At 37.2% G+C, this 27,687-nt stretch overlaps 1 protein-coding gene across 1 annotated transcript; it reads left to right on the plus strand.

Annotated features, from left to right (window-relative positions):
- Positions 1 to 27,252, plus strand: LOC139719475 (tetratricopeptide repeat protein 13-like). The gene is made up of 18 exons (XM_071630889.1): positions 1 to 426; positions 4,720 to 4,841; positions 8,097 to 8,172; positions 9,309 to 9,445; positions 11,374 to 11,466; positions 12,842 to 12,958; positions 14,099 to 14,209; positions 16,792 to 16,874; positions 17,281 to 17,422; positions 18,369 to 18,537; positions 18,846 to 19,002; positions 19,785 to 20,048; positions 20,801 to 20,974; positions 21,917 to 22,120; positions 22,774 to 22,915; positions 25,135 to 25,214; positions 25,668 to 25,826; positions 26,413 to 27,252. The coding sequence occupies exons 1-18, from the start codon at positions 66 to 68 to the stop codon at positions 26,525 to 26,527; spliced, it is 2,706 nt and encodes a 901-aa protein (XP_071486990.1). The 5' UTR covers positions 1 to 65; the 3' UTR covers positions 26,528 to 27,252.
- Positions 27,253 to 27,687: the final 435 nt, after the last annotated feature.

Raw genomic sequence — 27,687 nt, forward strand, 5'->3', positions numbered from 1 at the left:
TTAAAAAGCAGCCGCTATTGCATAATTTAAAACTCTTGTCGATTCTACTTGCATTGACCAGGGAAATGCAAGCTGTCAAAGTATCAGTTGCCCAGCAGCACCAAGAAAGTGCACATGCTCCGGTTCACATCAACTTCCATGTTCATTTAAACGGAAACAAGCCTGCTGCACCAAACGTGAACACACATCAGCAGCAGCAGCTCCAGTGCTCCGGTGGCGGTGGTGGCAAAGGGCGAACGGGACTCCCCGGTGTAGATTATGACGCCACACCGCTGCCCGCTCATGAGCTGCAAAAGTGGATAGCGGACTTGGAGAAAATGATCGTGTCGGAAAATGTGGAGATCGAAGTACCTCATACCATTTTGCTTGCCACTCAAGACGTGACAGTAGATGGGATCTCCGTATTACCAGGGTGTACTGACGGAAGTGAGTATAGTATCTTCTCTGTTTGTGTTCTTGTACTGTTGCTGATGACATTCCGGCATAACAGTGTCAGTCGACAGTAAGGCCCCGTCACACTACAGCGAATGCCCAACGAATGCCCAACGTATGTACTGTATGTCCAATAGATTTGAAAATTTGAAGATATGTTAACATCCATTGGTAATACTAGAATAGTTCGTAACATGCTTGGCGTTCTTTGTATTCATTAGCTATTCGTCGGGATTCGCAGAGATACGCTGGAGCCGATTTTATTTCTTAAACATGTCCAAAATCTCCAGCGTATCTCTGCGAATCCCTATGAATAGCTAATGAATTCAAAGAACGTCAGACATGCAAACTGTCTTCACATTTTCGAATTCGTTGGGCTTTCGCTTGGCATTCGTTGGGCATTCGCTGTAGTGTGACGGGGCCTGTAGGTTCTAAAGAAAAATGTAATATACTTAATGTCTAACGCTAGCCAGTCACAGGCTAGATAAAACTCCATGTCACAGAAAGACAACACCTCTGCTAGCGGGGAAGTCAACCACGCACGCGGCACAGGGCCGATCAATCCAGTCTCATGTAGCCTGTTAAAACACATCCTTGATTAAAATGTTCACTGAATGATTAAAATGCAATATTAATGTGGCCAAAGCCAATGAATTGCCTGGTATTACAGTATTTGTATGCACTGCACTGTACAGACTACTTGATTGTAATAAACACAGGACATACTAGGTACCGGTAGTAGATACACGGCAACCTCTGCTCTAGCAGCCAGGCACTGGTGAATAATTATGGTCATCCACATGCTGCATTTGATCTGATAGATATATCCATCATGATAAACCTAATGGATATTACACAGACTGAGTGACAGAAGAAGAGGGAGGGGAAAAATGGCAAAGCTCAGAAGAAGACAGTGAATCAGTGCATAAATGTCTCATGGGTCATATATGCAAATGATGTGGGAGGCGGGCAAACAGGGCAAGCGATTAGAGTGCCATGCATACCAGATCTAGAGGCTAGGTGACTGTAGGGCCTACTCGATCTTTAAAAAATTGTGCGTGATACAGTACACAATCTATAGAGTCAAACCTACATACATAGCTAGGGACCACCTGTCTATACCGACCACCTGCCCTATACGGCCAATAAAAACAATTCTCTCTAAGAGCAAAAGCGTGCAAAAGAGCCTGTCTTTAGTGGCCACCTATTTATAATGACCTCTTTTTTTCGTCTCCCTTGGGTGGGCGCTATAGACAGGTTTGACTAGAATCCATCCCCTCCCTTTCTCTCTATAAATCTCTCTACATCTAGATTGATCTAGGGGCAAGTCCAAGATAAGGTCCCCTCAGAAGGCAAAATTTCATCTTTGCTCAATATTGACATGTTTGGTATCATTTTGAAGCTTATGAGTTGAAGTTTTGATTTCCATGGAGGAAAAAATTATATTACGTAAATTTATGCAAATTTCAAGGGCTTCATTTGCATAAATGTGAAACACAGCGTTACGTATGGGACATTTATAAAAATTCATATTAATTCAAAGGAAAGCAAATGATATTTGATTAATATGTGGACATAAGAAGTTCATCAAATAGTTTAACTTGGTATGAAAACTTAGGGATTATGCAAATGATTATGCAAATTAGCTCGTGTCCTATCATGAGATGTAACATACGTAACAAATTGAGGTCATTTTTTTAGGTTTTTTTCTGAAATTGCTATCGAAGGTTATATTAATGCCCTTTTGGAAAGTTCTAATTTATTGTTTAGAGAAATTAAATACCACAGAAAAAAGAAAAAACAGTAAAAGGAATATTTTTTATAAGGCATTGAAATAATGTTACGTGTGGGACAAATGCGTTACGTATGGGACATCCTCATACATAATGCATGTGAATGCATGTAGCTAGCTGGGAAGGTCTCTCAGTACACAAATGGTCAATCATCCTGAAGAAAGCATCCCAACATTGTCGCTACTTTTTGAGTTATAGACACTTTAAACAATACATGTACTTGACTGAACAATTTTCAGAAAGGAGGAGGGGAAAATGGCAAAATACACAATGAAAAAACAGCATTAAAGGGATGGTATAGTTTTTTGTAGAAATGGGGATTCAGTTTTCAACATTTAATGAGATGATTGGAAACCAATTATATGAATTACTAAAGAGCATACAATCCTAAGACTAGAGGAATTCAAAGTTTAGTGATGGAGATCCAATTTGAAATGGTTGTGATATAAATATTTAAAAAGAATATGAAGTAAAATGATTTTTTTTTATTGCAAGTGATACACAAATTGTCCTTATTCAGGTTTCAATAATAGCCACGACAAAATTCATGGGTATACATACTGAGGTGTGACTCGAATCAATGACCTGACTGCTAGACAGACATCATATATCTACTCGATCACAGGGGTTCCACGCAGCAGGTATTGCTTATTCATAAAAATTAATATTTCTTGTGTCAAGTTGTTTTTTATTGAAACGAAATGGCAAACTTCATCAATGGAAGTAAACACTTTAAACTATTCAATTTTTCAGTAGTAACTATCCTGATAAAAATAGGGCATACCCCATACTCAGGTTGGTCATGAAAATATAGAATATGATTAAATATGATTATGATGGTAAATATTTGGGGAATATTGTTCCCTTGTCAATCTGGATCAGTATTTGAGTAGTTTCAACTGATTCCATTTCAATAATTATGCAAAAATTTGTTTATGGGTATTTTGCAAAATTATTTTGCAAAATGCCCATAAATGTGTCTCTCCACACACTAAACGAATGGGGGACAAAGGGCATGCATACTCAGGTTGGTCATAAAAATATAAAAATATGATTGAATATGATTAGGATGGTGAATATTTGGGGAATATTGTTTCCTTGACAATCTGGATCAGTATTTGAGTAGTTTCAACTGATTTTACTTCAATAATTATGCAAAATACCCATAAACATGGTTCTTCACACACTAAATGAATGGGGGACAAACTGTCCCATACGTAACTGTCCCATACGTAACACGTCATGTCTGTCTTTAATTAGAACCTGTAATTAGAGCTTTTTACCTAATGGCACGAAACTTACCTATGATAATCTTGAGTGTTGTGACTTTCATCACAGTGAGTTACAAGTTGTAGAATGAAATACTTTCAGAGAGTTTTGAGGTTGAAAAAAATGTTCAAAAAAACAAAATTTTTCTGGTCCCATACGTAACGGCACATATTTTCTCTTCTAGAATATAATTGTGAAGGTCATTTTTCTCCATTTTTTGCATGATTATACTTCTCCTAGATATCAATCACCATGATAAAGTTTGATATGATCAAAAGCCATTAACACTATTTTTCAGGTCATAAAAGTCTCTGAATGTCCCATACGTAACACGCGTGTTATCTTGGACTTGCCCCTAGAGAGAAAGAGAGAAAGCTAGATTTGCGGGTGGTACATTGTAGATGGACTGGTAGGATAGATTCAGAGATAGATCATATGTATGATGTAGCATTTGATGATTTTAATCATCTAAAGATTTTCATAAATCAGTAAAGATTGGGGATTGACTATGAGTATACAATCTTCAAATCATGTAATATAGAGAAGTTGAAAGTGTGTCATTGACTGCATTGTGTGGAAGATAACCATGTTTCTTCATTCTATGTTTTTAAAACTATTAATAAAGCATAAGCTATGAGCAGTTCACAAGGCTGTTTCTTATAGACAAGTGTTGAACAGATCGAAACCAGAATCTATACACAGTAAGTCAATAATTTGGCATATTACAAGAATTGTTTTACAAAACTGAGCAGTACTTTAAAGTGGTATGTGTACAAATAATGTGTTTGCTTGAAAGTGTCACACTCATTGTAAAAAACAAACAAACAACCTCCCCCCCCCCCCCCCCTCCACAAAACACAAGAAGCCATTACAGCTGTAAAGATAACCTTGATGTGATATTGTGCATGTTGTCATCACAGCTCACAAGCCCTCTCAGAATTCATTTCGGGCATTTGAAACTGGCAATTGTCACTTGGTGCTATTTCTTGTATTTTTGATCCAATAAGTGGACGGTCAATTTTGTATTCACAGTGATTTGCATCAAGTGAATTTTTTTTTTTAAATGTCAAATCTATTGAGCTTTTGTATCACATGATGATCAGAAAGGAAGTATAGAAATGAAAGAGTATAAATGTCAATGTTGATTGAATGTTCTGCATTGTGGAGTGCTTACCAAAGTTTGTAAACTTCCTGACACCACTATTTTCTCTTCATTTTCTACCAGGAGGAGGGGATCCACTGGGAGGTGGCAAGGAGGAAGGAGAACTCTTGGGGTTGTGTGGAGCCAAGCTCCCGGAGCTGGGTGGCCTCGGAGCCAACAATGAGATTCCCATCACCCAAATCAGGGTGAGCACTTTGCTTCTCTGTCTCTGTCTCTTCCACTGTCCTTCTCTCCATGAACCAAGGTTTATCATGATGTAATAATGATATATCAGCGAGCATATCGTCTGTTGAGAATGAGAAGGGCATTAAGTGGTCGTGAACACTATGGGTTTAGTGGCAACTTAATGCCCTTATCATTCTCAGCCGACGATATATGCTATACAAGCTCGGCAATAGGATGCAATTAATATTTAATCCAATAAAGCGCTTGAATTTGTAATGTTCATTGAAGCACTGTGCAAAGTGAAGAATAAAAACTCATCAAGATTCATCTTTGCATATTATATCTCCTGAATATATAATGATATATCAGCGGGCATTATATGCTATACAAGCTCGGCAATAGGATGCAATTAATGTTCAATCCAATAAAGCGCTTGAATTTGTAATGTTCATTGAAGCACTGTGCAAAGTGAAGAATAAAAACTCATCAAGATTCATCTTATTAAATGCATTATATATCTCCCTTATGTTACCACCAAACCCCTTTGAATATATATTCAATATATATCTACAGTGGTTATGTCATGCTCCACATGAATATTTTGGGAACATGCTCTATAGGTGTTTTTTTTAATTTTTTTTATTTGAGATATTGGTATTTTCCTGTTTGGGTCAACCATGAAAAATGCTAACTACTAGTATTCTTTCCTGCCACAAATAATAATAATAATGATGAAGTCTTGTATAGCGCCGGTATCCGCCAAGTCAGGCGCAGTACTGGAATGAATAATATGCAAAAAAATTATTAACATTTTGTTTGTCTGTATACCCTGGCAAACTCACTATCTGAGATATTTTGTGTTTGCACAATTAGCAGTTTGGTCAAAATTGGCACAAATGAAGTACCATAATGATGAGAAAATGCTGGGAATGCACAAACCTATGAGTGAGGCAGATCTTCCTGATGCACATTCATCTATTGTTCATGATCACGCTTGTCATGCCTGCTCTGCTCCGCTGTAACTTTCAGTTTCAGGGTCCCTTTCAGGCACTGAAGAGTCCTGTTGTGTCGTGGTTAGCTTTATGATGAAATTTTCACATCAAGGTTGACACAGACTCCAAAGATTCATTATACTACTGTTCACAATCCATTTGGCAAAGCCATGTTTTTGTTGTTGTTTTGTTTTTATCAGTGTGATTGCATTGACCAGATTCATTGCTGCTGGATTTTCTGAGAGTTAATTGTATGACATTGAGCACTGTCCTGTATATCAGCCCATTGCCATTGGGTTTATGAATTATAGCTCCAAGGATGAGTAAGTGATGTCTCATGGCAGGTTGAGGAGGAAGGAATATAAATAATCCTCTGTTGCCATGCAATATCCTGTATATGGGTAGAATGTGCTCTGTTGATGCGTGCCATGTAATTTGTGGGGTTTACGTTTTTGTGAATTTGCCAAGTTTGGTGCTATTTGTAAATTTAGTCACATGTAAAAATTTTAACTCTGTCTAATCCCCACATGTTTGCATAGCATTGCAAGTGCAACTCATGGATATCACACAAACTTGATCTTGCAAATGTCCTAGTCCTCCTTCTGTACGTACTTGAACATTTTAACTTGTAAATAGTTACTTTAGATACTAGAGTGTATTGTAGATACTAGAGTGTATTTTCGATTTCTTTTGTTATGCCTCCGCCACGAAGTGGTGCCGGAGGCATTATGTTTTCGGGTTGTCCGTCTGTTCGTACGTCCGTACGTCCGTCACACACATTGTGAAGACATTGTACTATACACCTATTGGAAGAATCATGAATTATGGCGGAGGCATCAGTCGCCATAGCGACATTTCTAGTTTTTTAATTGATTGTAAGCTTTTATCGATTGTATTTTATTGATTGTATGCTTTTATCTTGTTATTTCCCTTGTTGGTTATCAAGGTTAGTGCAATGGAATCATTAATCCTACCCAAGACTTGACATCAGCTTTTTCTTTGATAGCCCATTTGGTCCACCAAAATCATCAAATCTCAATTATGGTGGCCCAAAATGAAGAAATATTAAAATAAGAAATAAAAAGAATTTATAAAACGATGAAATAAGACCATAAACCATGATAATTATGTGAAAATTGGCAGTTTGGAGAAAGCTAAGTGCTTCAAATACCACATATAAGCCCTACCGTGACTAAGAAGTATTGCACGCTTACGGAATTTTGATTTACAGCATTATGAATGGGACAATGGTTTCAGCTAAGCCCATAGTGGGAGGGCCAATAGAATTTTTACTTTCTGAAGTATATTATTCTTAACTACGACCAGCAGCCCCATATGCTATGCGTATGGGGCTGCTGGTCGTAGTTAATTATTCGTGAGCTCTCTCTACTTTATATTTGCAGCCTGTCTAGGCTTGAGTGACATTAACATCTAACTCAAATCCAAAAACTTACTATGCTGTTCATGTCCCATATGATAGCTTTTAGTCAAACGGGCATTATCCTCCATTTTGGGATTGCCCAAGAGCATTAATTTTAGTAGAAGGGCGTAGTATAAATACTTTTACTACCTTCAGCTAGATAAAATTTGGCTTTGACATTTGACAGTGAGAAAAAGTCTGGCCAAATTCACCCATAAAAAAAAAAAAAATGTTTGGCTGTGAAGACTAGAGGTGATATGGGTTATATGCAACATGTATGGCAACGCTGATCACGGCAAGAAGGTTTAAATGCATGGAGTTATCAAGCACTGAGCCACATGCTATTCACCCCTTTTTTAATGAGAATAACTCATAAAAACTATGAACACACTTGCCTTTTTCGATGGCCAAATTAGGCCACCAAAACATAATTTCTAGAATAATGGTGGGCCTTGGCCATCTGTCCAACACCAATGCCGAGGCTTGATGTAATACCACATACTGCCATGGCTTGGAAAAGTATTGATTCACCAATTATTGTCTTATTGTGGGATATGTACGTTTGTACTTATTGATAAATTATGTACGTTTGTACCTATTGATAAATTATGTCATCATTCTGAGCACTATCCCTCACTATCTGTATATTTTTGCATACTTATATATGTAAAACAATTAATTTTTTTATGTGCATTTTAATTTCATGAATTTTTTTGAGAGCCAAGTTTCATGAAATTAAAATGCACACAAAAGTTCTTGTGTGCACTATACATTGAATGCCAGTGAAGATCTGCAAAATTTTCATGCCATGATGATTTCGTACTCTACAGTTTAATTTTTTCTTCTTTTTCTCTACGGGGCAGATTTATGCCAAAATTCTACATAAGGAAGATATGGTACCTTTTCCAAGTGGCGACCCGGATCAAGACTACCTCCTTGGTAAGACAATAGAACTTTTCAGGATCACAAAAGAAGTGGTATTTGATATTGAGAAAAAAATGGTACAACTGTATCAGTAATAACCAGTCTTGTGTACATATCACTTGGCAAAGACTTTATCACATTGTCTTCCCCATATTTCTTCAAATGACGAAAGGGTGTCTTCAACTTGAGGTAGTGTGTTGTAGATTCTTGAAACAGTGTTTGGGTGAATTTTTGACATGAATTAACTTGTGAATGTCAATAAGAATTCATTTGTGAAGGAAAGAATCAGGAGGAAGTAATGTTACAGCAACTGATTGGGGAAGATTTTTTTTTAGTAAAACCAGGCAAATTGGAAGAGAGTTGCGATAACATGAGGTCAATTTGTCATTAAATGATGATCCGGAAGTATTTCACATTGTCTTGTGTTATCACTCAACCATTGCATTAATAATGTTTGCATCATTCATTCGTCAGTTTCTAATGAAAAGAAACCATTTTTCATTACTCTGCTTTATATGCTAAAGACACATTAAATGTTCCCACCCATCTTCAAAAATAAAAAAGTTGATTTCTTTCGAAAAATTTTAGGAAAAAAAAAAGAATTATTGTGCTTTCCCAGTACAAATGACATCACCTTCATATCCTCAAGTTGGCTGATAGTTTTAGGTGCAGTGGATTGACAGATTGGATTGCAATGTTTCGTTCATTATTTGTTGCTGTCAACAGGGTTCCATTCTGAAGGTACATTTTCATGTGAAGGATATGAGTAGTGTAATGTGAGAAGGATGAGTGTGAAGGAACATTCACACTTTTATTTGTGATGGACCTAAGCTTTGGTGCTGTCATTTACTCACAGATAGCCTTGTGTTGTCGATTTGCCCTGATATTATTGCATAAAATTTACATTGTAGTTTTGTGGCAATTACAATCTTTTATGTTTTGAATTGTAATCTGATGATTTTGATGTTTTTGACCAGTGATATGTATTGTATTAGGTTTTGTCATGAATTGTGAGAAATAAATTCCTTTCTTTTCAATTAAAAATCGTGCACTGATAGAAGGTAAATTGGACCTTACAAAATTATAGATTATGATTTATATCAGCATAGGATTTTGATGCTATTAAAAAAAAAAAAAATCTCTTTTGGTAGGTTACTGCATTGTTATGCTGAATACTGGACGAGAGCATATGGCAGTGGATATACTGACGACTGTCATTGGGAGGGATCCCAAGTTTGTTGGGGCGTACCATGCAAGGGCTGTGGCCTATGCCAGAATGGGTCTCCAGGTGAGATACATGTGTAGCTGTCAGTGTCATAGATGAGATCTTGTTTAGCTGCACTGAAGACAGGCTGACTGTTGGTTATTACTGTGCCCAAACAATCATACTTGGGAGCCCCCATCCCACATTGACCCTTCCATAATACATAGCTCTCAGCAAGTTCATCGTTCTTCCACTTACACATTATATTTACTGGGTATGACTATTTTCTTGCATATTATTGATATTCTACCTCAGCATGGCAAAGGCAAGAAAATAGCATACAGCAAAGTGATTAACATACAAATGTAATCTTTTCTTTTCTAGTTCTCCATATCAGATCCATTCACAATTTCTTTGCTTGTTACATGGGCAGTCAGACTTTCTGTACAGTTGTACAACTGTAGATACTGTTTTCAGAGCAAGTTCCTGAAAAGAAATTAAGTTGAATTTATAAGTTACTGAGCAACTCTATATGCACACTCTTCATTTCAGTTACTTCATTTGTAATGTGTGTCTGCGGTTACTGTGCATTTGTTGTATCTTTATATGAGTGTTTTGGCTTGTTTGAGAGCAATGTACACTTGATATTCTTGTATGATGAAATAAATTTAGTATTTCATAGATATCCTTTATCTAGATTCATTACCTTAAAGCAAAACAATAATGTTCAATAGAGAAAGAAATAAGGGCAAATTGAATTTGGAATTACTTTATTTTCTGCAAGCAAGTGCACGCAGAGAAAAGAAAATATGCTAGTGATAAGGCACAGAAACTTCAACTAATATGCTGCTTATAAACCTTTCCCCCTCAAAACAGACAGAATTCAGGCAGGTTTCTCCTTCACATACAGAAGGTATAAATTCAGTGTGGGAACAATTACTGTATAGCATAGTGAATAAACTGTGAGAATTATTCAAAATGAATGTTTTCATATCAACTTATTGTCACAAATCATTTCCAGTTTATTCAAGAAGTTCATGTTTTTGCTCATTTGTGGTTTGTGCATCAATTGTGTAGCATGTATTCATTCACACAGCATGGTGGAAACACTAGCTGGGTTCCATGAGCTTATAATTTTTACAAGTCTGTGTGATTATATTTTCGTTTTGAATCACAAAACCTCTTGATTCCCGTGAGATCCCACCAGCTGCCTTCTGAGCTAAACACGGTTGAAGGTCAGAAGCGACCAGACCAAATGGTTGTTCCCACTGTTCTCTAAAGTAGGAGTTGGACATGCTTTCAAAAGAGTACAACCATGTTGATATAGTATAAGCAGTCCATATGCGCCATGTGTGTTTGTTTTATAGTAGTTTCCCTAAGGGTTATACACACAGAGTTAGCATATATATAGTGAAAACTGACATGTTTTACTTGTACAGTAATTTAACCTTACAGTATGTACCCCCAGCTAGCTGACCTTGAGAAGTTCTTCATGTACATTCGCAGCCTTGTCATTCAGTTTTTGCTGAAATTGTCTTCAGCAGAGATGACAAGTATGGTGATTAACTTCATGGTGTAAATCTGCGATAAATAGGAGGAGTGTCAATTCTGACTTACAACAAAGTCAGCATCCCATAGGTTTTGTATTGTGTTCTGGCATTCATTTACCTTCTCAAGAAAAGCAAGCTCATCTTTCTTCTCCATGATAAAGATGTGAAACTCTTTAGCAGTAGTCATCTTCTGCACCATTATTGACGGTACAAGCATCATTTTAAGAAAAATACCTAGCAATAGTAATGTATTAGTTTCAGAAAGAGTTTATTGCTGTCTCATCCATATCTCCTAATATTTTGAAAAAAATCAAGTTTTGTCATTACTGAGGTGATATGATTAAGGAAAATTGTCCTATTCTATGTGGGCCTTGATCCAAGGCATGCTGTTCTTCTCCCACTGAACTTTGCTCATTAAATGTATTTTCTTGTCATGTTCTTGTTCCTTGCACCCATCATCAGCATCCAGTGAATGCTGCTTTAGCCATACAGGACTTCAGCAAGGCTATTGAGCTTGACCCCAAAAACCCTGTTAGCTGGGAAAAGAGAGCAGAGGTAGGCATGATGACACTTGGCCTCTATCTGTACTTGTTTCTCGTTAGGCCGAGTTTGGTAATTTCCTGTGAATACGAATACCACAAGTAGGTAAGGTTACATTTCTACAGGCGTGGTGAGGTGTTGTTCTCTGTAGGACTGCATTGTCATATTGTGATCTGGTGGAAGTGAGTCACAAAGTTTCATGATCAATAATTACCTGAATCATATGAGAAAATGTATATTGATAGTGATTGATACAGCATATGTAACATTTAAAAGTAGCAACCATGTACAAGAGGTAAGAATATTAAAAGAGAGAAAAAAAAAGCAATTATAATCATACACTTTAAATAATAACACATCGCAAAAATCATCAAAGTGCACAGGAAATAATAGTGTCATTTCACCCCGCTTCTATAAGCCTGCTGCATTCTACAAGTAGGAGGGTATTGTGCAGTGAGCCTTTAGTTTCATTTCTGCCGGTTATTCAGATCATTGTTGAAGCATGATTATCTGTTTGAATACACGGCCACGTTGGCTGACTGTGTTATCAACCTCTTTATCAGAGTGGGTCAGAGTGGGTAATATGTCTGTGATGAGGTGTGTATAGGATGTCTGGATGATAACAGAGTTTGTGCAGGCACATGTTTTGTGGTAGCGTGGCAAACATTTTCTTCACCTTCACAAGCGACCCTTGTATTGAAGTAAACTTCATGTGTATTGACACTGTAGAAACTGCCAAAGGTTCACAAAAGGGCATACATGCTGGGAGACTGTATGAATGAAAAAAAAAAAGAAAAAAAAAAAAACAACCCCTCTGAGCACTGCACGAGACCTACTTCTATCAGACTCAAGTTTCTTAAGTGACAAAACATTGACATTGTAAAAGAGGGGACAAATACCTGTGCCTTTTTTCTGCATGGCCTTTTAATGAAACCATGCTGTACTAACCATGCATACCAGTCATGATGTTATGGATGATGACTAAAAATTGTGATAATAATGATGATTACGATAATAAAAGTAATGATAAAAGAATCAGCAGCAACTGTAATGACAGTAATGATCTTGACAATGATAATGATGATGATATAGTTATATTCCATAACACAAATTACCATTGAACACTTCAATCTTATGTATGCATGCAATTGGAGGATGAAGTAACAAATAAAACAGAAAAATTTGATGGATGTAGCTTCTACGCTGCATCACCATTTTGCCTGTTATGAATGAAGGAGTTTTGATATTATAAAGAGTGGTACATTCACTGCCATATGTCACCTCACTGTCCTTGACTTCAAGGATTTTAGGGGGATGTTGTATGTTGTAAACTGGTACCTTTGATGGATTGCCTGTCAACATTCCTGTTCTCGCATTTGTTTTGTGGAAGATTTTCACCACCCAGGGCAGAAACAGGGAAGCGTACACTGACATTTCAAAAGCCCTTGAATTGCGGCCAACGGCAAAACTCTTCAAATATCGCGGATACATGATGTTCAAAGAGGAGGTATGTATTTCATTGCCTGTTTCTTGTTCTCTATATTGTAGCCATATTGAAAATCAGCTCAGTGACCTCTGCATCGGTTTAGGTCTATAAGAAGAGATTCCTCACTGACCTTTCTGAAGTGCAGTAATTAACAGGAAGTGAACATAAGATCTATTGGAAACTTGCAATTGCAGAAGTTCCCAGTCATACTCAGTGCATTCATTCTGTGGAACTGACCCATTTCAATCAATCAATCAATCAGTCAGTCAGTCAGTCAGTCAGTCAGTCAGTCAGTCAGTCAATCAATCAATCAATCAATCAATCAATCAATCAATCAATCAATCAATCAATCAATCAATCAATCAATCAATCAATCAATCAATCAATGTATGTATCTATCTATTGTATGTATGTATCTATGTATTGTATGTATGTATGTATGTATGTATCAATGTATGGATGTATCTATCGTATGTATGTATCTATCTATTGTATGTATGTATGTATGTATGTCATGTATGTATGTATGTATCTATCTGTTTATCTATCTATCTATCTATCTATCTATCTATTTATCTATCTATCTATCTATCTATCTGTCTATTTATCTATCTATCTATCTATCTATCTATCTGTCTATCTACTAGTATCTATCAAGTTGGGTAGAACTGAGATTGATAAGCTCTTTCCAGCAGTCTTCTTTCTTTGTGATCTCAGCAAAATCTTGCGTCTCCTAGAGACAAGTGTCTATCCTGTTACAACACTGTCATCCTGCTCACCGAAGCATCTGCAAAGTTAATAATTATGCAGAATATTAACACTATTTCGTTTTTATTGGTAGGTTCAAGAATGCCATTGATGTTATTTAAAGATAAGACAACGCTGCACACTGGCACTGGTCCGACGGTCCCTATCCAGTAAAAATCACTGTCGGACCAGTAATTTTTTGAGGAATTCACCAGTAAAAAATGGAAAAATTGGGCATCTACTTGTACTGGTCCAACAGACAGGTCGGACCAGTAGAAGAAATTGGTTAGTGTGCAGCCCTGGATAAGATGTCATGCCCCACCCTAGGAATGTTTTATCCAGAAGGATATTGTGGCCAATATAAAATCATGCTACCCTACATGCCTGTCAGTGTTCTTGTTTGTTTTTCCCCAGAAATATGTTGCTGCAATGAAGGACCTGATGGAATCTGTGAAGCGGGACAATAACCAAGTGGACGTGATGCATCTGCTGGGGCTTTCCCTCTACCATCAGGGTAAAATTCATGTGAGTGCAGTGTGATATCAATTTAGAGCTATTAACTTTTTATGTGCCAAGTTCGCACGCCCGACTCAGTCGACGACTTGCGAACTTCGCATATATATTCTTCTCAAACGCACAAAGCTGCCCTAACTGATCAATGAATGGCCAAATGCCACAGTACAATGAAAGCGTTTCTCGAGATCCCATTCTTGTCACATGTAGCTTGCATTTTATGTGGTGATTGTCTGACAAGTGGTGTTCCCAACTGGATTTATGAGTAAATTCTAAGTTTCAGGCACTGTTTTGTGTACAAAAGTCATGGCTCTACAATAATGTAGCTACAGATCATTTAAAAGAAAATCGATCATAGATTTGTCATACAATCTGTATCAAAGGAAAGCTTGGTATTTTCTCTACAACTTTGCTCATTTCATGATCTGCATAATGAAAAGGTATTGAACGGACATAGATTTGAAGAGCAGAATGTTTTCCCAAAGCATGCCTGCATTGTAGTCTCAAGAATAATGTGGCACGCAGGGGGTTTACACCATGGCACATAAAGAGTTAATGTGCCCTGGCCTGGGCTTAACTGTACTGTGATTTATGTAATTGCGTTGTGTGATCGGCTAACAGAAAGTTTACTTGATGATTACTAGCGTAAAGTAGTCCATTATTTTATGAAAAATTGCAGTGGGTGCAATTGTGTTATAAATAATTCACAAGCAATTCCCTTCTGTGTGAGAGGTCGCCTCATTGTTACACCATGCATTAATTTGTGATACATTTCGTCAGCTTTCAGGTCTAGATGTAACACCTATCAGCTGTCTATGGGGGGAAGAATGTTAATGTACTACTTGAAGTAAAATATGGTCTTAAAGTACTTATTGCTCATTCATTATTTTAGTGTCCTTTAATACACTGCTCTTTGTGCCTGAAGCAGTGTTTCCATGCAATGTGCACATTATACTTTCAATGGGTTCTATGCATTTGGGGCATCAGCACAAATCCTGTAGCTCTCACGAGACTGGAATATCGTAGAGTGGTGGCTAAAAAAAGAAAATGGATTCAGTGACAAAACTTCAGGGAGAAAGCAAAAATGTGACTGGATAACGTTCAAGCAGTTTATCCACAGTAACTAACTTCTTTGGAGTGTGTAACACAGGATACAGCATCCACACTTTTTATACACAGCAAAACACACTGTGTTCTGAAAAGGGACGGCTAGTGTAGTGCTTTAAATTATGTGTCTAATGGCTTTTGACATAATGGCATATCTGCATCAGTCTGTGATAAACAGCACACATTCATGTATGGGTACTTCATGAGAAGTATTGTCACTCTGTGATGGTGACATAAGGCTGTATGTGCCTGCAGATCATACAGATTATTTATCATTTACTGGCCTTATTTGGCATATATTTTGTTTAAAAGCAACAACATGATAAAACAGGATGTGTCAAGCCCTGCATATTTTATGCACTCGACAACTTCCCATATTATATTTCAATGAGTTTCGAGCAAATGTAAACAAAGCTCTCCTGATGTTCATTTTTTACTGTCTGATGTCCCATGAACATTTTTTGATTTACTTCAAACATTTTGATAAGAACAAAATCATGCAAACTCAAATGAAAGCGAAATAGGAACGGAGAAGTGGAAATAGATCCAAAGTTTAAATCAGAGCTGTGTGCTTGAAGGAATGGTATAGTGATGGTTAAAATGGGGATTCACATTTCAACTTTTTGTGAGATAATTAGAAGCCACTCATGAAATATTAAAGAGTACACAATTCAAAGAGGAATTCAAAGTTTATTTGATGAAAATTGGTTTTGAAATGGCCGAGATATCCAAAAACAAAGTAAAGCAAAGTGGTCCTAATAAATGGGTCGAACCTGTTATTAGGACTTCCTTGTTTCTGGATATCTCAGCCATTCAAAATCAGTTTTTCATCTAATGAATTTTAAATTCCTCTTAGAATTGTACGCTCTTTAATATTTCATAGTATGTTCCTCATTATCTACCAAAAAAGTTGGAAACCTGAAGCCCCTCTCAACCAAAGCTATACCATCTCTTAGACATGCTCTGTATATATTTCTTGTCAAGAAATTGTCAATTTGTCTGTTGAATTTGTCTCAGTCATACATCGGAGTTCAGACATATTAATTTTTTGAAATGAATATTGTGTAGTAGCTTTGAATTGTAATGAAACAAAACAAAATCTCTGCAGAAGATACTTAAGTGGTATTTTGAGAATGAAAATACAAGTATCGCCATCTGTTCTTGTTGATTTATTCCCTATTGTGTAGTAGCTTTGAATTGTAATAAAACAAAACGAAATCTCTTCAGAAGATACTTAAGTGGTATTTTGAGAATGAAAATACATGTATCACCATCTGTTCTTGTTGATTTATTTCCATTAACAGTGCGCATTGATTATGATTTGTTAAGTTTTCTTTTGAATGAGGGAGAATGATATGGCTGGACTTTATTTTTTATCATTATTATTATTCTTTGGTTATTTTTTGTTTGTTTGTTTTTGGTTGTTGGTTTTTTTTTAGCTATCTGACATGTTTTTAATACTTCCCAATTTCTACCTCTTATCATAGGAAGCCATCAGGATTTATAAAAAGGCCTTGGAGTTAAAGTCAGATTATGTTGACCTCCTGCGAAGTATGGCCCATGCATACAGGTAAGGACATTGAGCGCGCAAGTAGGGAGAGTTTGGTAGATAGCTGCCATCAACCAATCAAACACATAATGGCAAATAGGGTATGACTGCTTCTGCAATGACTTAATGCATGTATATAATATGCTGTGACAGTTTTGGATGAAAAGTAGAATTTTTCATTGAATATTAGGAAGTTTTAAACACTAATTGACACATGTACTGCCTTTTTATTCTCTTGTTGGCAAATCTAATATCAAAAGAGAGGGAATGTAGTTAGAGCTCTAGAGGCAGCATTAGACAGTTTATGCAACCATATGAAAAGGTTATTTTTGCATATTAAAGAATGCCAGCAGCTGTTCAACATGGCAGAAAAAGGCTGAGCTATTAGAAGGGTTAATGTAGTCTTGTCTCTCATGTTTGTGATCAGAGAGCTTGGGGAGTACCGCGAAGCCCTGGATTGTTTCAACAAGGCTCTGCACATTGACCCCGAACACATTCCCTCCTTCCAGCTCAGGGGCTCACTGCTCTACCACGCTGGCAAGCCCAAGGAAGCCCTGGGCGACTACAAGGTACCTGTCTTTCCAACTCTACTTGTCAGTTGTTCAAATATTAGGCAGAGGAATGCCCTTGTTCGGGATGGTTTTTCAGTGTGAGTTGGAATACACAAATGTTTTATGTTGCTTCAAACTCTCTAAATTTCTCTTCAGAGAATACTTCCAGATCAGTACTTCTTATGATTTGAATCACAGCTTTGAAAGTCTAAATATGTGTGGTTGCTTTATAGATTGTGTGCTAGTCACCACTACATTCTGTGCAGTCTGTATGTGAAGTGAAATAAGAAACCAGTTCTTCCCAATTGATAAGTGTGTTTTGTGTATCATTCTACTTGAGATACACTTAACAAGAACATTAGATTTTCGTATATGTAAGTCACGCTGGCAGCAATTTTTTATGAGAATAAAAAAGGCAAAACAGCGATAAAGTGCTGTCAGCAATAACAGCATCTCCAAATCCAGCTTGTTTATAACTAGTATATACATGTAAGGTGATAAAACTGCTAAGATTGTGCTGCTGTAAATGCTGATAGTTATGATGGCTGATAAATTGTGAAGATAATGACTTTATTGATGATGAGGATGATGAGGATGATTAATGAAAATAATGATGCTGAAGACAATAATGGTGATGCCATGGTGATGATAAAGATGAAGATGATGGCAGTGCATGATGGTCATTGTTGATTTGTCATTTTGCTCAATTTGTTGTCATTATCATTCATCATTCTTTCATTCATTTGTTTTCATGTAATAGAACATGCACACATAAAAATGTGAAAAAAAAATCTGAATAAATATGACATGACAATGTGACAGATATTGTAAAAACAGAGTAAAGTGAAGAGGTTGATGAGAAGGCAATGTGACCTTATTTTAAAACGAACCCTGGAATTGTCATTATCGTTATTGACATAAAGCCAATTATTGCTCTGTTCATGCTACTTTGGTCTCCCAAAAGATGTGCCTTGGGCTGGACCCGGGCAATGAGGTGTGTCGCTACATGAAGGGCCTCTGTCTGGTAGCCATGGGCCAGTACTACGAAGCAGTCAAGACGGTCACACAGCTCATGGTCCAGACTCACGTCTCAATGGGCTGGCTGGAGTATGAAAAGGTCAAGTATATCAGAGGTGAGAGGTCAAAAAGTTTGGTTTTGATTGGTTCTCATTCCATTCTGCAGCTTGGTCATTAAATTTGATATTGTATCCTCTCATTAGGTCAGTCTGTGATGGTTATGGTTTGATGTATGATCGTCTGTATGATGACCCTTAAAGAGTATGTATATAATAGCATGCGCAAAGGCAATTATTATTTTTTTCTGTGATATATCATGTATACTTTATTTGTTTGTATGTATTGTCTTAAAGATGGAGAAGTATTTCTAAATTCACTTAATCGTAAAAGATGCATTCAAAATTGTTTGCTCTTTTTAATGCAGAATTATCCAGGTATCTCCATGCACATTTGGACACCCCTTTTAATGAGTATAGTATGGACCAAGACTTGGATAGTAACTTGAAGGACAGATGGGTGAAAAATCTTCCATTTCAGTCAGAGGGGTACAGAGAAATGGCAGGACTAAGTCCAGATATAAGGTAAAATGATTATGTTCTAGGAATGTATCATATTCTCCCCCCCCCCCTTCTTCTTGGATGTGCATGAAATTTAATGGAAAATATGAGAAACTTTTTTTCCTCCTGTACTTAGCAATAAAGTGCCTTTCCGTAACTTGTGTAAGAGCAATTTAGCAAAAGATTAGGTTTCTGCTGACATTTAGGTGCTTAATTTTGATAAGACAATGCGTCAATGAGAAGTTCGAGCATAATGACAGAATTGATAATGAGATTCCATTAAATTCTGAAGTATGACGCATGGTAAGATCAAATGTTGTCACAGTCTTTGTATCATTCAAATACCAGTTTTATATATTTTTGTATGCTTTTAAATTTACTCAACCATTCGCTGAAATATCTACTATTTACAACTATCACTGAATATACCTGTTCTCCCAGTCTCATGTTCTTGAATTTTAACTGGAATGATAAAAAAAAAGATTTTGTGAAATAAAAGCAGAAAATGTCAGTCAGTTACATATGAAAGGCAGCTGCAATCGAAGCATGTAGGTCTAGAACTTTTCTGATTGACTTTTTCAGAGTGATTGCAAATTTGATTTCTTTTTGTTTTCAGCCATTTTGAAGTGAACCAATATCGGAAGCTGCTCATAGTATGCTAAATAATGTGGAATGTTGCATACAATTCTTTCATTGAACCACTCATGGTATAATGGATATTCCAACCAGTTTGACTTGTTTGGAGTATATAACTGTATTGTGGTGAGACTTAAAACTATTTCACTTCTTGGGATCCTTCCATGCAGTGATGTCGATTTGCTGGAGTATATGGACCTCCCTCAGTCGGTTCATTCCCTGGTCTGCCGAGCGATTTCTGTGGGTCGCCTGACCCAGTACAGCGCTGATGGCTTCCTCCCGAGTGAACGAACCCACCTGGCCCTTGGGCTGGGATCCCTGGAAGTCGCCCAGACAATTCAGCAGTACTGGGAGCACGGGCGGAACTTCCGCAACGGGAATGGAAAGAGATTCGGATGGAGGGATGTAATGGACATTGCCGTGAAATGGAGGCGGTTAGCAAAGTTTTTATTTGCAATTTATATTTCTCATCAGAGTAAAATTTGTAACAGTGAATGCACAGTGATATTCACATGTCGTGGGGGGGGGGGGGGAAGCAGATTAAAACACTTAACCATAATCATGCAAGCGATTGCCCATATCTCAGTATAACATGGAAACAAAGCAAGTGAAAGTGAAACATAATGAATCCTGGGTAGTAGGAGCAGAGTTCATGTGAGTGTGTGACTCATAATTGTTATTAAAGCACTTCTATGACACCAGGGGAAGTGTGTTGCAGAATAGGATGTCTTTACGTGACATTAAACCTCTTGAGGAAACAAGATAACCAATTTCAACCGGAATTTCGACATGTTAAGACCTACCAGTTTATGATGTTGAATGTGTAGGAGAGATCAGTGGCCTGTTTATCTGCTCGAATGTTTTCACGGCCCCGTGACATTTTGGTTTGGTTTTCCTGTGAAAGCAGAGCATTGAATTGCATTGTTCTCTGAGCATATGGCTGGAACTCAGTAACTACTGAAACACACCAGTGTACTGCATAGTTAATGTTCAACACATCCTGATTTCGATGGGCCACACTGGACTAAAACATGTGAAACGGAAAGACAGAAAACATCCCAACAACAGTAACGTTCCAGAATAAGTTTATGTGATGATTTTAAGTATATGCTTCTCATGATGTGCTGCATTCACTAATGATAGCTGCCTGTTACTAATTTTCTGCGATAACTTTGACCCTTGCTAGGTATATTGATCCAGATCAACCAGTTTTATGGTTGGACCACATGCCGTCAGTGAGTTTCCACACTGGCTATAGTAGTCACATGAACTTGATACAGGGTCAGCATCACAATATACGCTACTCGTCATACTTTGAAACAGTTTTCAACCTGACCAAGCGAATGGTTCAGCAGCATGGGTAAGAGCAAATAAACTTTTTTGCCATGTGTATAGCCAGCATCATATTCTATTTCTTTCTGTCAGCACTATCACTGCCTGTGGACGAGTGAATTTATGTATTTGTATGCTGTCTGCAAAACAGGGGGAAGCTACTTGCCCATAAACCACATTGAGAAGAAGATGCCATTTCCACTCTAAAAGTCATGTTCTAGATAGGTTAACAACGCATTCTGCATGTAAATGAATGTCTGGTGTTCAGAAAACTGTAAATAGTCATAAGGCTAATACATGTCAAAAGACTTTGCAGTATAGTTTTCTGATATCCTGTCATATTCCTCTCTGGATTTGAATTCAAAAGACATTTTCCTTTGCCAAGTCTGTTTAGTAGAATCAAACATTTTCAATGTGTGTCTTATTCACTTGTCCAACACAAGATTAGACTTGCCATGGGCAAGTGGGCCAGGTCAAACATTGAGCCACTGAGATGTTAATGCAATGTGCCTTCACCCACAGGCAATCTGTCTTTAATGTCCATAAATTTCTGTTTGTCTTCCCTCATATTATTTGCCTTCGACCTGAGGTTTTCCATCTTACTTCAAATAATGCTAAGTGCATTACCAGTAGTCTTAAAATTAATGAATTCTTGTGTTGAGTTGTTTTTGTTACAGTTGATTGACTGTTGCCCTTCATCAGCGTTTATGGTTTGAAGAATGGTCTGCCATCACATGGTCATATTCATCCTGTCACTGACTGATACATAACAAACCCATATGATATGATAAAATAGCAACACTGAGGACATTTAACCCGTTGAGGACAGGCTTACTTTGCTGTAACACGCATTTCCCATAGACACCTGCCCAAATATTCTCGGGACTCGTCTTCAACGGGTTAAGAAGCCGCGTCATCTAAAGAGAATTTCGTGCTGCTAGTGCAAACTAGACTTGCTCCCTATTTACAGGGCTGCTCTTAGGGACCGCTCGGAGGAGCGCCTGCTGGCCAATCTGGACAAAGTCACGTCATGTGAGGGCCTCCTATTCCTGGTCAATCAGCTGAAGGTGACCAATGACCGCTCTGCAGGGTTCATGGTGTCCACACGGCTGGACAGCTTCAAGGATAGGAGTGCCAATCTGGAGGGGGCAGTTTTCTCCTTGAGCGGGGAATTGTAAGTTAGAGGATTTTATCTTCATACATCCAGGCAAACATTCCACCGTTTTCCTTATTACCTCTGCCTAAGAAGGAGGAGGTAAAATGATCATCTGCGTTGGTTTGTCTGTCTACAAAATAACCCTAAAAATGTTGTGTACACATTAAAATGAAACTTGCATACAAAGTTGATATTGACACAAGGAACACCTCATTCAATTTTGGTGGTGATCCGGGAATTTTTATGGATTTTTTGAAGGACTTTTCACTTGTTGGCATATAAGGTCAACGAAATTGGGGTTCAAGCTGTGCATACTGGAGGTTTACATACATGCACTCACAATGTCTAATCACTTATATCAGGTACCCATTAACTATGATGCAGTACTTGAGTACCAGAAGGATGCCATTGGTCAAATGAAATACTATGATTCATATTTTGTAACAATGTGGAGTGTCATGTTCAGATTTTTAGTGATTTGTGTCTTATTTTGAATATCTCAGTTTAAACTGATTTTCAAAAAAAAAAATAGTATTATTTCGATGGATTCCTCTGGTGTGTGAACATGAGGGGAACAAATAGTATGTTCAGTCTGTCAAAATGCCCCACACCACGTTTCATGGTAACACACTGGGAGACATAGTTTTTGTCCTGTGTAATCGGACATACAGGGCAACGAACATCATGTTCTCCATCGACACCCTGACCACCAAGTATCGGAGTGAGCAGTACCACACCGAGATTCATCACATATGGGGTCTGCTGTCAGATGAGATGCATTCCAGGAAAGCTGCAGGGTCGGTCAAAGATATGGTGAGAATCTCCTGTGTTTCCAGCATGATGCTGTATGGATGAATGTCAACATAATGTATGTGGGTAATTCCATGAAGTTGGGGCAGTGTCCATGTAGCATTGTGATATTTAAAAAAAATACATTTCAGCATAACTCAATATTAATTATGCTATACATTTATTGTTTGTAGGCTTTACATTTGCATTGAGGCCACACATTTTCCTGGAAATTTTTTGCCATTCTGACTCAATTTTGATGAAGTTATTAAACAATATGTAACAGTGTCCTGTAGCATCGTGATATTTTAAAATTTGGTCCTAAGAGACAAATTATGGCAATTAGCTTGACCAAAATTTGATGCAATATGCATATTTACAAGATATGAATGAGATAGCTAAATATCTCGAATTTCTTGTACACAGTTTTGATTTTAAAAAAAAATTACAAAATGTATCACAATGCTATGCGGTGTCCTTTTTTGTGACATTTGGTGGACACCGCGTGCATAGTGACACATTGTGTAATTTTCTTGTAAAAGTAAAACTGTGGAAAGGAGAGTTAAGATATTTAGCTATCTGACTAATCTAGTAATTATGCATATTATATCAAATTTTGGTCAAGCTAATTACATTAATTTGTCTTTTAGGACCAGATTCTAACTATCACGATGCTACAGGACACCGTTTCATATCGTTTTAATAACTTCATCAAAATTGAGCCTGAATGGCACAAAATTTCCAGGAAAATGTATGGTCTCAATACAAATGTAAAGCCTATTAACAATATATGTATAGCATAATTAGTATTGAGTTATGCTAAAATGTCACACTTTGGGCCCCAACTTCACGGAATTACCCATGTATGTATGTATGTATGTATGTATGCATGTATTTATTTATTTATTTTACTATTCAGTCAATCAGTCAGTCAGTCAGTCTTCTTCTTTACCCAGGGTAGCCCCATCAGTGGTTTATACACTGTTAAAATGTAAAAGGTGGCTATGAGAAATAGAGTAAAATGATACTGGCATAATTGTAGTGGCTGTATTCAAATCACACCCATAATGAAGAAATTTATGTAGAGTTTAAGATTGGGAATGTATATGAAGTTTTTATTAGACAGTGATATAGGTAGCAATAAAGTGATTGTATGCAAATGTCAGATTTTACTGAAGATTCCACCAGTCTGATTTGACACTATTAGTTAATGTCAATTTGAACTTGGTGTGGCATAGCACTTTAAATGTTTGTACATTTATACATGGTTATCATTATGTGCATACTGACATCATTAGCATTACCTCTTTGAACACTTAAAGTAACAGGTAGAGCTGTGTCATATGTTGAGGGAAACTGAAACATTATGAGACTCTAAGTATGGTTGGAGTAATGCAAGGAAGTCTGATGAAATGCATTAGTACTTACTGGTCAGATAAGGCTAGGATATCATGTATGTCAATGCTTGTGTGTTTATGTTGTTTGTGTGTATATGCCAGTTCTCAGTTACAGTCTGAGCATGTGTAGGTAAAGGTCGTACAGACCTTCTCATGAAATTGCCTTGTAAATGAGGTTCTTGAAAATTCAGAGTGGATATGTCTTCATTAAAAACTATGATGTAACCATTTGTGACTGAACTGACTTATTTGGTGGGACTGCGTGTAAATGGTGTTTGAGTATACCATTAATCATATATGATTATATAGCATTCACAACATCATCCATGCCAGAGAGGGAAAATATTACTGTCAAACAAGGAATATTCGCGTGCATTTTAATTTCGCGAATTTCGCGAGAGCCAAGATTTGCGAAATTAAAATGCACGCGGAAGTTCTTGTCTACACTATATGCATTGAATGTTAGAGGCACCTCGCAAAAATTTCATGCCGCAAAAAAAGGCCGTCGGCTCCAATTTGCAATAATTTCATACCGCGAAAATATCGTGTTTTACAGTATCAAATCCAGTCGAATTAGTGCTGATTGTTTCCTCACATTAATTTTTGTTCATGATCATATCATTTTTTTCCTCTTTTTTTTTAGCGAATGCTACATTTTCGAGCAATTACATAGCATGTAAGAATTTGATAAATCATCTGCTTTTACTCAATAAAGTGCTTATCATTTACATGGTATGATACAAATATATTTGGTTGGACTTATACATATATATCTCATGTGATATTGTTGTAATGGCTCAGAAAGATAAATTTCTTACTTTTTATCCTCTGCCATTATTCTTTCAGGATCATGATTCTGTTGTCAACCTCATTCTGTCAATGATCTACTATTTCTACAACCTTATGCCTTTATCCAGAGGATCAAGGTGAGGAGATGAATATTAAGATAAGAGATTGGTGCAAAATGGTCTCTAGTACTCTCAGTGTGCTGTTTTTCTGCACAGCTATGATTTGTTTTACTTTTTATTTTAAACAGTATCCCATTTCCTTGCCCATTGTTGTAATGTGATATTCAATGTTTTATCTTTTCTGTTCGATACAATACATGAGACCCTCATTATGATAAAATCATGACAATTAAGATGTTATGTCAGGTTCTCACAATATCAGGGTACAAAACAAAAGAAATATAAAGAGTTAGGACTTGCTCAATCACGTTGCTATTAGAGGGTTTTGTTATATCTGACCTGTTTATAACAAGACTCCACACAATGACCATGATGTCGATGATAAAGCCTTCTCACTCCAAAGCCACACATGGCACTTTATTGCTCATACTCCGACTGACTCAATCAGTGCTATTTGTTCCACTCACACAGCTCTGTGGCGTACACTATAGCACTGGGTCTGATCATGGCCCTGGGTCGCGAGGTCACAGGTCGTATACCCAAGGACAAACTGGTTGACCTGGAGGCCATATTGTGTGGGAGTCCACAGACCTTTGCCTCCTGGGCTCGCAGCTGGATGAACATCAAAAAGTGAGTGATCAGTGAATCTGCATCATTGTTTTTCATCTCAAATCCTTGAAAGATTTATGACCAAGATTTGATGAGTTACAAACTAAATACATGAATGTAAACATGTGAAAGGATTTGTGGACATTCCCATCCATGCTGAGATTTCTGGGAGCATGTGTGCATATTATTGAGCTGCCAATAACTTCCAATATCAACAAAGTACAGTTGTTTGGAATCATGCCATGTTTGGTTCTCGTTTTGTGGGGGAAGTTTTGATGGGAAATAATGACAAGAGACAGAATGACAGCATTTATGTCATGCCGTTGGAATGGGGACTATGCTCTCTGACAAACGATAATACATTTCAAAAGCAGATGTATAGCTGTTCTTCAAAAAAAAAAAGTATTTTCAGTTGTCCTATTGATCAATTAATAATTACATTTTGCTCAAATATTCACGTATCACTGCCTATTGTGTAAATAATTATGATTTTCAGTTATATGGGGGCAGAGTGCAGAGCAGTGGTATGTCATTTTGTTCTTTCTTTCCCTCTGAGTGGTCCAATTAGTTTGTAATCTATTTTTGTCTGATTGTTACTCCAACACAGATCTTCCTTCAATCTGGGGGACCTTGCACTCGTATCAGAAACATTCCCAACTTTGCGTACCATACTAGAAACGCTAAATGTAGGTGCAGACTTCTGTGAGTCTGGAGGTGTATAGACCAGCATATGGAAGGGACAGCAGTATTTCTCATGACATTTTTTTCTTCTTCTTTTTTTTTTACGTGCTGGCAGTTCCAGCCTTGCAAAAACATTTTTCAGTACTTAGTGTGGGATTTGTGTGTCTCAAGTTGTTGTACATGTGTAGGTTTCAGGTGATGGAAATGGAAATTAGTACTTGGGATGGCATTTTTTTGCAATATTAAATTTTCTTCTCTTTCATGTGCAATTCTGTGTTCCTGTTTTCATTTAGGGGAAATATTGGACCTGTTTTGTATAAATGTGCTAACTGCTGCCACAGCATTTGAAAAACTTGTTGACTTGCCCAGTGTCTTAGGATTCTCTGGTCATTGTACTTTGTCTTGTTTTAATGCAAGGATATATTTGTCTTGAAATTGTTGCTGCATTGCCAAACTGCAGATATGCATTGCGTGGGTCTCGCTGTGTGTTTTTTAACTTAATGTTTCTTTTGTTTATTGTAGTAGAAGACGTAGTAATTACAATACAAAGCCTTGGGTGCAGCTAAATGAGCAATCCTTAAACCAGTTTTAATGACCTCTCTTGCCATTTTGAGACATATTTTTGTCCTGTCTCATGCCTAACACTTCGCCATCATATTTTCATATTCATGGTTCAGTAAATATACATTAGGTTGTTTGTTTGTTGTTTTTTCTTCACTGATAAGAAGTAGATACACAGTCGAACAAGGAAAAAAAAACAAAACTCCATGCGTATTATAAACATGTGGCGATAAAACACATAGCCAGTGCATACTTGCCAGGGGATTTTTTACTGGGGCATGATACAGCAAGATCACTGAATGACAATGACATTGATGATGGTTATAACGTCACATGAAGAGAAGTAGTTGTAATAGTAGTAGTGGTTACAAGTTGTAAAAGTGGTAGTTGTAGTAGAAGTTGTTTTAATAGTAGTAGTGGTTACAAGTTGTAAAAGTGGTAGTTGTAGTAGAAGTTGTTGTAATAGCAGTAGTAATATTAATTCTATTTCTGTTGGTGTACTACTACTACTACTACTGCTGCTGCTGCTGCTGCTGCTGCTACTACTACTACTACTACTACTACTACTACTACTACTACTACTACTACTACTACTACTACTACTACTACTACTACATCTACTTCTACTTCTGCTACTACT

This window comes from Diadema antillarum, unplaced genomic scaffold (assembly GCF_040938485.1).
Source record: "Diadema antillarum isolate AM-2024a unplaced genomic scaffold, OU_Dant_1.0 scf00000111, whole genome shotgun sequence".
Taxonomy (NCBI): Eukaryota; Metazoa; Echinodermata; class Echinoidea; order Diadematoida; family Diadematidae; genus Diadema; species Diadema antillarum.

Bases quoted from the DNA above. Each gene is read 5' to 3' on its own strand.
- LOC139719475 (XM_071630889.1), top strand. From the start codon at position 66: ATGCAAGCTGTCAAAGTATCAGTTGCCCAGCAGCACCAAGAAAGTGCA. The intron at 12,959-14,098 runs GTATGTATTTCA...GTTTTTCCCCAG, and splicing joins ACATGATGTTCAAAGAGGAG to AAATATGTTGCTGCAATGAA. The intron at 22,121-22,773 runs GTAAGTTAGAGG...TCGGACATACAG, and splicing joins TTCTCCTTGAGCGGGGAATT to GGCAACGAACATCATGTTCT.